Here is a 13,960-nt window from a genome sequence, read left to right on the forward strand (position 1 = left end):
TGGAAATTGAGAGCGCCAATAGAGAAACACATTCGGCTGATTCAGATCGTAACCGCTGACTTCGAGAGAAATATAAAAAAAAAAAAACGAAGAAATATATTGCACTTATATGAAATTTATAAAGGAAAAAAAAACAAATATTGTTCTTGACATACAATTATCTCAGAAAAATATATTTGTCCGAACGATACATCTAATTATTATGACAAAATTTACTAGGCGTGAATGTAACTATCCACTGTGAATGAAGCGAAAGAGAAAAAGTATCTTCGAAAGGGATGAGAACGTGGTAAATTGTCTCGAATTCGGGGAACCCGCTGCCCATACCGTGCTCGTTAAAGCAGATCCTCCGAAAAAGCGGCATAAATTTGATCCAGAGGTTATCGCCAAGGCGTAATCTCACAAGCGTTTCTAGGTCACTGTCTAGCGTTACGTATGCGTGGAAAAAAGTCCGCATGCTACAAAAATCCCCGGAAAATCCCTGGTCGAGATGATATAACTCTTCATGCCTCGTTAATTCATTTCATCTCGCGAATATTTATGTTAATATGAAAAATTACAATTTTTTTTGCTGTTATTATTACGTTATTAGGATAATTTATTCGATATCTAAATATTACGTGAGCATTATTTTAAATATTCTTAATAAATCATTCATGTTAATATTTCTAGGATATTTTTCATATTGGAACATGCTCCTTATGTGAATTCAAACGCAGATTTAATAAATTAATTAAATTGTAATAAATTATAGAAATGCACCGCTCGATAAAAGCTGCTATTATTTTAATTCCCCGTTATATTTCAACAGAATGAGACGTTGTTCCTGAAAGATGCTATTAAATCGAAATGATATCCTGTATAAACGAGATACAAACAGATATAAACACTCGCTTTCGCCGAATCGAATGCATTTCATCGAATTGAACTCAGGGCAGTTGGCCAATATCCACGAATTTATACATGTCTTTTTTCCATTTCAATTGATCGCTTCATTTGATATATGACCTACATAGAGAGTATCCCAATTTTAATTACAGCCTGTAGAATATTTCCAAACATATTACACATATTGTTACAAAACACATATTAAACATGACATTTATTATCTCGCAATAATAATGTCGATTATACTTGTACATGACTCGTTCAAATTACCTTATCGGCAAATTCTGTAATTAATTTCTCCGTCATTATTTCGTAAATATTGTATAATTACCTGTAAGCGAACGATAAAAAAAAAACAATTTAGTGAAAATTTTCAAATCCATTTTCGATGATTTCGTGTTCGTTACGATTATATTTGCCTTTTCACGCGAATGAAAATCGACCAGCGAAATTTTTTCCAATGCATTTTCTCCCTCAACATATCGCGATATTGTATCGACACATAAAGTGAACTATTATAATCCGAATTCCCAAGGCGAGCGCGTTATTCGAGAAAATGTTTTCGCATGAGCATAACTCATGGAGAAACATGAGCCGCGAATTGAAACAAACGGCACGTCATAAAGAAAAGAATCATTCGACCTACGGTCGTTCTGCTGGAAAGCTACGATCGTCCATCAATCTTCTTCCCACTTCCAATACCGCTGAATTACGTTTAATTTCGTGCAGCACCGAAACTGGGCTGCTCCAGTTTATTATGGCGCAAAGATATTCCATTTCATTCGGTTTAGAAGGCAGCTTGAGTATTTTGGCACGCTAGAATCAGCCCTTGCGTGCATATCACGAGTAAGTTCAATTTTTTTCGGTCCGTCAACTATGCCACCTCTTCGTTGTCGGATTGTGATTATCTAACTGTGCTCTGTCAAACGTAAATCATTCGGTGACAAAAAGTTCACATGCACGCAGATGTACACGCAAAGGGAATCCTTATGCGTGTATTAAATATATCAAAGCAGAAAAAATTATATTATTAATATGTAAGTGTTTTATCAATTTTTAAGAAAATAAATAATAGAATTAATTTTTAAATTAGGGATCCGCAGGTGAGGGATAGGACAAAGCCGCCATTAATGGGATAGCGGAAGTGGCATTACTTATGCGCCATTTTTGAATAAAACAAAATAATTGAATCAAAAATATATTTACATAAATTTAATTCTATTTGAGATTAGAAATGACTATTTAATATTAATTCTATTTTTATTTTTATTTAATACTAATTAAAGAATTATTTCAATTAAATTGAAATAAATAAAACTCAATTAAATGGAATAAATTTCATAAATTAAGAAATTGACTAAGTAGTTTAATAAATTATAAATACTAATGAATATAATTAATTGACATATGCTATACATTCTTTACTAAAATATACTCAAAACGGAAGTATCCCATTAATGGCGGACGACCAATCCGCATCCTGCAGCCTCGGTGTCTTATCCCTTACTTGAGGATCCCTATTTTTAAATGAACACCTGATGTTTGCGTGTTTGATGTGTTTAAAAAGAAAATTGCAAGACTTGACATTTGCAGCAAAATAAAATATTCAAAACTTATTTTATAGTAAAAATAGCAACACTATTTTATAGTAAAATATCTCATTGTTATATAAATCATTATGTAGAAAATTGTATTTTAAGATATGCTTTGTCACTTTTCTGTCTTTTCTGGAGATAAAAAGCATTAACGCTAAATGTCTCATTTACGTAGAAATGATTTAAATCCCTTATAAAGAAAGTTTTATATTTTTCTTTTGTTTTATAATTTGTATCTCTTTTTTTCTCACAATCAGTCTCTTCAAGAATATTTACTATACACTTAAAATATCTCGTGTAATATTATTATTTAATATATTTATTATATATATTTCGAACTATTAAGATTTCAACAAATGTATATATGTATATTATGTATACATACTAGGTACATATATTTTATAAATTTAATCTGCGTATGTATAATCTTCATTGATTAATACGATAAACTTGTTCGAATTTCTTGCTCAATTAATAACTGCTTACATTTTCTTAGTTATATAAAGATTAATGTGTAATATTAAGTAATATTAAGAAGTTCTGCCTACAAAACTTGAATTACATTTATCCCACAACGCTAAGTAAAGGATGACATTAAACTCTAGAATATCGTCGACGCGCGGTTATAAGCATTATCTAATAAATTAATTAGAGCTAATGTGTGTCGTTTTGAGCTCAGTATCCTAATGTGGTTTACCCGCTCAAGCTTGAGTTAAAATAGAGTATAGTTGCGGCTTTTACCAGCCACATATTCTCGGTATAATCTAATTCAATTGCAACAGGAATGCACCATGTGTAGTGTGCACTATGGTTCTCTCGCATTCAAATTACCCGAATATTTTCTTTCGATTGCTTCGCTTTATGCTTCGACGAGTGAATGAAGAATAAATGCGAATACATTGCGAGCGATTCTTACTTGACGAATAAAATATTTCCGACATTACACATTTATGGTTGCTGAAAAACGATGTACAATATCACAAAATCGAGCACGCGAAACTAAACAAAATTGTTGCGATAAAGAATGTATACCAGGATTCCGCCATTCCGACATAGAATGTGCACAAGCGCGCCGACAGGATGCATTCGCGTGCAGCATCCGATACCGGACACGCAAAAGCTCGAACTACGTGCGTGTTGTTTCGTGAGCTGCATGAGATAGGGAGAAAAAGAAAGAGGTAGAGGAAGAAACATATCATTTATTATTTGTACTGTGAAGTAAAATCTCTTTGAACATGCAATAAAACAAATGTTCCCGATTTTTTTTCACAAAAACTTATTGCAAGCCACACAATGTGTGTAGTAACGATATTTAACATATAAAAACAATATATAAAACAGGAAGAGACAAAGCAGAAAAAAAACGGGAAGAGAAAAAAATTAAATTTCAAAAAAATTAAAAAAAAATAAAAATAGAAATTTAAAAATGTAATAAAATTTAAAAAAAATAAAAATGTAATTTAATTTATAAAATAATTTGTCAAATAAAATCTATTGAAACGTGAGACTAAAATAACAATAAATTTAAAAATAAACGCAGAAATTTTTTCGCAAAAATGGAGTTTATTTTTAAACGACGAGATTGAATCAAATCGTCTATCTACAGGAAAAGGGAAAGAATTAGGATACCGTGAAGTTCCGGTATATATACTGTAAGATATGAGCGCATTTATTACCGAACTATAGCAACGTAATTACTTCAAAAAGTGTTATCAATGTTTTCGGTTCGGATTAAAATTGAATTAACCGACTGATTAAAGTCGAGCTTTCAGAAATTGAGTTTTGCAGAAATCTTTGTTCTTTAGATTCCACGAGTACATTATTTTCTTCGCTGTAACACTGATTTAGCCCTGTCTTACATTGTATTAATGACTCGTATATGAAGTTGTACTGCTTTATATTATACTTTTATAGGTATTTTTAATCCCCACAATGTTTCTCAAATTTGTATTTTCGTTACAATAACGATATTTAATAAATGATTATTTAATATTTGATATTTAATAAATGATTTAATATTTGCTAAGTTGTATATATAAGGTAATTAATAAACTAATGAGTTATTAAAAGCATATTTTAAGAGAAAGAAAGAAAGATAGAGAGGGAGAAAGAGAGAGAGAGATATTTAAAGTTTTTATTTAAAATTCCTTTTTTATAAAAGGAGATAACTTTATTAGCATATAATTATACTTAGATTACATTATATTATACTTACAAAACTATATTTATTTAAATAAAAAGAAATTATAGATAAAAATTATAATTTTAATTATGGATAAAAATTATAATTTTAATTATAGATAAAAATTATAATTTTTAAAAATTTGTTTTAAAACTTTTATAAATTTATTACATAAACTTTTTAAAATATCTTTTGATAAGAGAATTAATGGGACTAAAAAAATGCATGATGTATTATGTTCGTCTTGTGTATACAACGATTTATTATGATAAGATGGCAATTTACTAGGAGAAAAGGAAGGAAGTGATTAAATTGTTGATAATTTGAAGAATAGCTGTTATAGTAATGCATCATCATGTTGAGATATATTGTTGTAGGAATTTATGTCATAATGCGCGTGCGTTAATATCATGCATCGTAAACATTAACTGTCTACGCAGATTTATATTCATGTTAAGGCAAAATCTCTCTGTGTATCAACTATTCTTCTAGACTGTTAAATTTTCGAAATTTATAGTGCATCTAGTAAATCTGAAAGTTATGAGTTTTTTTATATTCCATATTATAATTCCATAATAAATTAAATTATTCACACATTATTTTTAGCACGTAATTCCATGTGTATACGCAATACTCCGTATATTCAGGTACAATTGTATTTATATTGTAAACAAAATTTTTTTCCCGGATATATCTTTTACACATTTAAGACTTAATTGGGATAAAATAAATGTTTATATTATTGCATTGCTGAATGAATAATGGAGTAAAAAATGGTAAATGGCGAATAAAATAATATATTAAATTGATTTTGATGATATTAGGGGAAATTGACAGAAGAATTTAGATACGCGCTCATTCATATGTATGATTTCATTATCGTCATACTGTGTAATTTTGCATTATCCTTATTCTTGTTAGACTGCAGAAAAGTTGAAATGTTATATATTAAAATGCACTGTCAGTGCATAACTTCATCGTGTGCATATCTGATTGAAAATTCCAAAGTTGCAAAATTAGCGCTGCGAGTTTGTCCGTTAACAATCAAAATTTACGGCATTGCAGTTCGCAAAGTTGCTGATATCCATCGAAAATGTCGCTTCGTCTCTATTCTCATTGCATATTCGACGCTAAAAACAACAGTATTGATAGCGGAAAATAATCTCATTTTGTCCCAATTTAGTTTCAATCTAACTTAAAAGCGTATTTAATTATAGATTAGTATTTAATTATAAAAGCGTATTTAATTATAGATTAGTATTTAATTCAATCTCTGATCTGCATTTCAATTTTATGAAACCTTATTTCAAGACTCGGTCATTATTTAATACTCGTATTTCTTCCGTTTTTATTTGTCTCGTTTATATTACTTGTAACTACTAGACTTTTGTCAAATATTGATTATTATGATGAAAAATCGGAATGTAATTTTCAAATCGTTGATCATACACAAAATTTGAAATAAATTCAACATTTGATAGAAATGTTATTAAAAATATTCCCTTCAATAGCATAAAACGCGGAAAAGTTTATTCTGCATTTCCACTTAATTTATCCGAGAGAAGTCGCCTCGTGTCTTCAATTACGCCATGAATCTCCCACCTACCTCCCCCGCGGAATAGTGAAAAATTACCCTCATTCTTATTCACGAGCGCTATTTTGCAGACTAATGATTTCGTAATCGGTTAGGCGGATCAAAAACGTGAAATAAACTTGTGTACTTGGTGAGCGTAATAAAATGTAAATTCGTACCATTTGTTTGCAATTGGCATCGGTCGCAGAATTAACTCTCCTTTGTCTTTGTAAGGTGGAACTATTATCAATGTTATTTATATTCTCTCTTGTTGACTAATACGTGCACTCTTTTATCAACTAAAAATTTGATCATATCAGGAAAAAAGTTGCATAGAATTTGCGAAGAATATATTAATGTAAAAATATAGTATATAGAAAGTATTCTTTTTTTTACAGTAACATTTTATTTATATTACAAAAAATATATTGATATAAAAATTAATGAGATTATTCCTCTTAACAATCTGTTTATTGTGTAAAAAATATAAATTAAAAAAATTTTACAATATCTTCTAGCTTTAGAAAGTTACTATAAAGACGAGAGTTGGGCAAGATTCTGAAAGTTATTTTAATCGAGATTGCAAAGTCAATCCCTATCCTGTAATCCCCATTGGCTCAAAGCGTTTCAAAGTGAGAGTATAAAGTAACTAGCGCATACGAGTTAAAATGAACAAAGTGAAATGAGAAATACTAAATTGCTATCACATTTTCCTTTGAATTTGTATGAATCAGACTTTGCTTTTTAATTAGCATAATACATTTATCCATTACAAGAGAAAATATATATAAATTATAAATTTCCGTGATTTATAATAAATTCATTCTAACATATTTTTTCTTTCTTTCAGATTCTACTGGGACCTCTGCATGCTCCTCCTACTGGTAGCTAATCTGATAATTCTGCCAGTCGCCATTAGTTTTTTCAATGACGACCTAAGCACTAGATGGATAGCCTTCAACTGCCTTTCCGACACGATATTCCTTATAGACATCGTCGTCAACTTCAGGACGGGTGAGTCGAATTATTCGATCAATTAATTTGCTATAAAACATGTTTTTACTTTTCTTTTATCTAGTTTTACTTTTTCTTTAAATTCTCAATATTTAATTAGACTTTATGATAAGGCTATTAAATTTATTTTAAACGTGCTCCGCTTAAAACTTTAAACTAATCTTTCAAAGTACAATTTGTAAGCAAGTACAGTTGTATTGTCGTAAAGCTTTGTATTTCTAGTGATATTAATAATGATTTTTTAAATTCTCTTCATTTAACATTTCCTTTCATGTCATCCCCAAAAAAATAATGTAAATTCTTATGTATGAATTAACATTCAAAACATTTACGCATGCATCTCTCTACAAAAAATTTTTTTATCACGCATTATTTTGTAATAATATAAAAAAATATTTAACAATTTAATTATCCTCGCAAAAATTCTTGTCCAACTTTTTTCCATTTTACCTATTATTTATTTCGCATAATTGTACATTTTTACAATTACGAAATTATTTTGCTAATGATATTATTTATGTACATAATGTTTTCCTTTCTTGAATAATAAATTTCATGAATTTTTTTTTCTTTCCTGAGAACTTCTCAAATTTATCTCTATCCAAGACTTTAAAAGATTCACTATCTCTTTGATTCTCGTGCGATTCGTCCTTTCTCCACATATAGACACCGGCAAAACTCGGATAAAGACAGAGATGGATCATCTACTTGGGCCTTACCGATCCTGATATGCACAATGACAGTATTGTTGTGCAGGGTAGAACACTCTCGGTTCCTTGACATTTCGTTATTATCTCGGGATTAATTTGAAATGTGTTTGAGTCGGCTTCACAAACGCGGAATTGGGTCACGAGCCGCAGCCGATGAAAATCATTGTATTATATTGCACGTTGCGTTGTGTCGATTCGACATGATTTAAAAAAAAATTTTGAGTCGTGTTATCTCCAGCGAATGTTTTACATATAATACGATACGTAACAATTATTTCTCTTTTGTACGTATTAATGGATTCGTTTCTCGCATCTCCAACTCCAGTAATTAAATTACACATTATATGCGCATAATGAGTGCACTGCAATATGTCAAATTAGTGGTAGGAGTCGTCAGAGCATATGGCAATAGCATTAGCGTTTTTCCGCTGGTTGGAGCTTTGCAAATTTCGGGAGATCATTGACAATGGAAACTGTATAAAGCACAATTATTTCGTTGCAGGTATAATGCAGCAGGATAATGCCGAACAAGTGATACTGGATCCGAAATTAATCGCGAAACACTACCTCAGGACTTGGTTCTTTCTCGACCTCATCTCCTCCATACCATTAGATTACATTTTCCTCATATTTAATCAAGTAAGTATATACTGTGTATCATATAGAGCTCGTTAACGCAACTTAAGCCGTTGTATAAGTTATGTTATTATCTTACATTTTATATTCAGAGAAAAAAATTATTACAGCATAACTTTCTCCAATTTGTCCAACCATAAGTATCAGAGATTAACATTATATTTTATATTATCTTATTATCTTATTATCATTTATATTTTCTTATATATGGCATGACATTTTTAATGGAAATATTAAAACACATATTAAGACAGAGTAATCTCGCGTTTAATTTTATAAACTTGACAAAGTTAAGCAAGAAATGATATATAAAATATGATATAAATGATATATATAATGATATAAAATATTTAAAAATATATGTGACAAAATATTTATAAAATCTTTATTTATTCTCTCAGTATACTTTCTCAAAATATTTAAAATTTATTTATTCTCAGTATAATTTCTCAATATTGTGAATATTTTGTACATTTAGTTACTGGGATTGAGGGATAAGGTAATCAATATTATGAAAACAAATTCGCAAGTTTCAGGACTTCAGCGAGTCCTTCCAGATTCTACATGCTGGACGTGCTCTCAGGATTCTCAGGCTTGCAAAACTGCTGTCACTCGTTAGGTTACTACGTTTGTCAAGACTGGTGCGGTATGTCTCGCAATGGGAAGAGGTCTATGTGAGTGTTTTGCTATTTATTATACAGCATTGTTCTCATTTTGTATATCATCTACGATACGTGTAGCTCGTGTAATTTACGTACAAAAAAAAAGAGAAGCGTTTGGTGACCTTTAACGATTCAGGAAGCTGACAAACGACCTTCCTCCTACAAAACTGCCACTTTTTTTGCCAACAATGGGTCCTAACGAGAGTTAATTAATGTCGATTGTCAGTTTTTTGGATCAGTCAATTGCAGAAATCGCCTTCCGCACTTACGCGAGATATTAAATAATTATGTCTATGCCTGATACATGGTCGCTGTAGAGAATTGAAGGAGATAAAAAGGGGGAACAACAGTCAGCCTTTTATACTTTATCTTTACATGGAGATTCCGTACTTAATCACAGGTGACTTGTTGAATGACAAGCGAAGTTCTCACGTCAGTGGTGGATTCTGTCCGTAGGAAATCTCTCTTAATAAGTTTTCTTCCGAATTTACGCACATTATTTTTACCTCATATATAAGGAGAATCTCTGCTTTTCCATCGTAAGAATTTCATTCAATCATTATCAAATATGTATATATATTTATAAATATATATATTTTACAATACAAATATTTTCTAGGTATGCAGTGAAAGTAGGAGATATACGCTTCTTGACAAAATAACTTTTTCAGCAACTTTATCGCAAAAGTCTCAGTCCACCACTGCGGAGAATCTTTTCAAACTGGGCTCTCAGATTATTAGATTATGTTTCGCTTTCCGTTGCTGAACATAATGAATGTCCCCACGGCTCTACTCTAGTATATCCCGTGATACCTCGAAACTTCCACTTTACATGAAAGTCTCCAATCCCTCCTCGTCTATCTTTCTCTTTCATGATAATAATAATCGTAAATTAGAGTCAGTCGTTTTCTCTCTCCCTCTCTCTTTCTCTCTCTCTCTCTCTCTTTTACTCGATCATATCGCATTGCACCGAGAGGAGCGTAAACAAATATATATGTAATAGTCATAATGATAAAAATAATACATCTAAACAAATAGTCCACGAATATAAGAGATAGCGTGACTAAATGGCAATAGAGGGGAAAAAAGGTACGCGTGCACGCGATTTCCTGCGGAATCATCGCTAGCATATCGTAAAATTTGATGGAGAATCTCGTGATATACACACATATACACATACATATACGATATTTTATTATATTTTTCATTGTCGTTCCGATGCACCGATAATTGTTGCTATTCGCTACTCATATTTTTTATTCGTTTACTTTTTTTGCTCTCGTTTTCTAACGCACATATCGATTTTCCGCACGTAATATAATGGTGCTACGATCCGTCGACGGGTAAGTAATTGTTTTTTCCAAACAAATGTACATGATGATCACACGATAATTGATATGACATGTAAAGTTTCGCTCTGTCGAGAGTCATTTTGAATAAGCTAAAAGAAAGAACAGAAAAAATGCAGTAAAGAAAAATATAAAATTAGATTAGATTGATTTTTTATAAATTCCCTTAATAAATAATACTTAATAAATACGCGCCTTTATCTCATATATTTCGAGTATGTCTTATTTCTTCAAACAGACATTAATTCTCAAATCAAATAAGTAGTTATTGCATTTATATAGAATAGAAAAAGAGTTTTTTTAATATAATGAATAAATTTATGCATTCTTGCATTAATAAGAAGATGAGAAATGTAAAATTTACGTACACATGATGTATATTTTGCCAGATCAATTATACAGCGAATGAACTGCAAGTTCATTAATTGTATGCGGTAATTGGGTTGAGAAATTATCTTGCTATCTTTCGGTGCTTCAGCACGTCGGCGATTGTGTTTACGTGGGATAACGTTTTGTGTTACATTATTTGTGCTCGCTGTTAGCATAAAACCGTGCAGCGAAGAGACCAACGAATCAATCAGGCTTTTCGTCCAATCAAGAGAGCAGTCTGTCATTCGCTGAAAATCTTGTTACGCTTGCCTTGAAACGTACTATTGCCTCCCTCTGCTTTTTCCTCTCTGTTCTATTCTGTTGTACAAACCAGGTATGCTTTAAAAAATGTATGCAATGAGGGAAAGCTGCGTTCTAAGTGCAATAGATTCCTTAAAGCGCGGATACCGTTCGGACAAACTACTATTCATAGAATAAAAGCAAAGGAATATGCAAAATGGATAACGATTCTGTTAAACAAATACAAATCTACGATCGTTATCCTGTATTCCCTTTCTTCACGAGATAGATGATTTCCCTATTAAAATGTAGGGACAAAATTTACTTTTTAATGAATAAAATTCCATTAATTCTTGTCTTATCTCTTCAAGCTTCAATAAAAAAATTTAACGAATTAATAATTTCGCGTGCCAACGACAATGAGAATAGCCGTATGCGTTTCACGCCATTTTCATATAGACATTTTAAAAATAATTAAAAACATTAGCTCATTTAGATTAAAAATAATCGAATTATTATCATCAGTTATCATATTAGATTTTCAGAATGCAAGAGTAAAATTTCACAACAAATGCGTGGTATTGTATCAAATCAAAATTCATTATTATTCAATTATAACAAACAGATCATAATATATAGACTGCTGTATGATATCTGTGAAATTTAATTTTAATTTAAATTTCTAATTTTGTCACAAAATATGGACTTGACATAAGAAGACCATAAGGACTAAGTAAACAAGAATTGCTTTTCTAGATGATACATCGTTTATGAAAAATATATTAACACATGGAAAACATAGCACTTATAACTTTCCATTTCAAATTTTCGAATATATTATCACATAAATAAACACTGGAAACGTAATGCGATTTTCTTTCATAATCTGTACATTATGTTTGTCTCTTCGTCGTCTAATTTTAAAGCGAGCACAGAGCCGTTAATGTGAAAATAGCGTAAAATCCCTATATCAGGTAGACATAAGAATCGATACATGCAAAAGAGATCACATGGCATATTATTACAATCATTACAATATTCATAACATTATATCTCATCTTATCATATCATCGAAAATCTATTCTCTCACTCTCTTTCTTTGTAATCAAATATCGTATAAAACAATGACGATCTTCCTATCTTCCCTTATATTATACGTTTTTTCACACTGTCGCACACACCTACAGTCCAACTTACTTAAACACGTACATACAAGATAATTTTGTATTGTACTCCTCCAATACACAAACACAAGAAAACAATATATACAAGAAAACGACTACTAGGCGTACTGCGAGAACACGTTTCCGAATGGGTTTGCAGATCCCCCTTTATCAACAGCCGGAGAGGCACTACGAGCGTCGGGCGACACCGCCCCAACCAGACCGAACCAGCAAGGTGTGCCTGCCTAGTAACCCTGAAACCAAGGCCAATTGCCCTTTCTTGATTCAAGCGTTCGTTAACACAAAACCTCAATGTGTTTCTACGTATATCTATATACGCTAGATCATTACTATTACTCACTGCTATTGTTTCTTTCGTTGTTTATTACTCATTGATTACAATTATTCTGATTATCATTGTCATTTTCGTTCTGTGGTCATATTTCTCGTTGAGTTCTCTAGAGAGCGTGCATAGTCTTGTCGTGTAATTTACAGTCTTCGGTACGAGGAATTTTTTACACATATACACGCCCGACATATTTAGATCCAGTTTATGAGTTGTAGCAGAGCCGATCAAGAGCTTTAACATTGTCGAGGAGTATCCGTAGAATAATACAGATCGAACAAGAAAGAGAGACTATGCCTATCCTTTAGTTAAATGTCATATAACTATATAATACTACAGATTTACAAGAGAATTTATCCCTTCCTTGTCTTTGTCTCGCGTAACTTTCTCAAAATTTAAATTTAAATAATTTGAAATTTATATCAATGAAACAAAGAGTTTTATATATGATAATCAATATAAGATTTATTTTCTTATAAAAAGACTTTCAACTGAAATTACGTATAATATTGTCATTTTACTTCTCTCATGAGAAATAAATGTAGTTGTAACTTTTCTCGAAAAATATATAGTAAATCTGTTAAAAATCGCGTAGGAAATTCTAACAAGCTCTTGATCAGTCTTGCCCTTAGTCCCGTAGTTCTGGCGATGCGACGTGTGACATGGATCACAGATTAGAAGATGCGATATTAGCTGAGAAGAATTCAGTATGTATTGATCGATGGAGAATGATAATGCTTGCAATATTATTCTAGTGACGATGTTTTCTATTACGTAACTATATATATAGTTGAAGTCCATGTTTCACCGAATAGCTGATTCCTCGCCAAAGTTCTTGAAAACGGTTTTTTGGTATGAAATGCTCTTGTTTTTGTCGGGTTTTGTTGGAAAGTTCCGTTCTGTGCTAGGTACTAACATGAGTTTGATTACGAATAGTCATTGTGTGAATTAATTGGTCGTGTCGAATACTGATGGATCGCGCGCCTCGATCGCGTAATCGTAGGGACGGCCGATCGCCGAAACAGTACACTCACCTTCCTCGAATTTCTCGACTCTCGATTATCACCGACCCCATAAGCCGCATAATTTTATTGGCCTGATACAATATATAGGTGCGCATGTATATTACCGTATGAATCAATAGCAGTTATCGACGTTCTTTCAGTGACGGACTGCATAATCTAGATACGTGTGCATGTAACTGTACCGATAGTATTATATATATAACGGATG

General features: G+C 31.5%; 1 protein-coding gene across 6 annotated transcripts in view; it reads left to right on the forward strand.

The window, feature by feature from the left end:
• Window positions 1-13,960, forward strand: part of LOC105248445 (potassium/sodium hyperpolarization-activated cyclic nucleotide-gated channel 2) — a 124,622-nt gene that overhangs the window by 97,515 nt on the left and 13,147 nt on the right. For 5 of the 6 annotated variants that reach the window (XM_025408149.1, XM_025408150.1, XM_025408155.1 and 2 more), the window contains 3 exons: window positions 7,089-7,252; window positions 8,465-8,601; window positions 9,129-9,272. In XM_025408149.1, the coding sequence (XP_025263934.1) occupies window positions 7,089-7,252; window positions 8,465-8,601; window positions 9,129-9,272 (445 nt within the window). Of the gene's footprint in view, window positions 1-7,088; window positions 7,253-8,464; window positions 8,602-9,128; window positions 9,273-12,541; window positions 12,617-13,960 lie in introns of all 6 variants that reach the window. The other variant, XM_025408147.1, reaches the window with a different exon arrangement.

This window comes from Camponotus floridanus, unplaced genomic scaffold (assembly GCF_003227725.1).
Source record: "Camponotus floridanus strain SB8 unplaced genomic scaffold, Cflo_v7.5 scaffold1, whole genome shotgun sequence".
NCBI lineage: Eukaryota > Metazoa > Arthropoda > Insecta > Hymenoptera > Formicidae > Camponotus > Camponotus floridanus.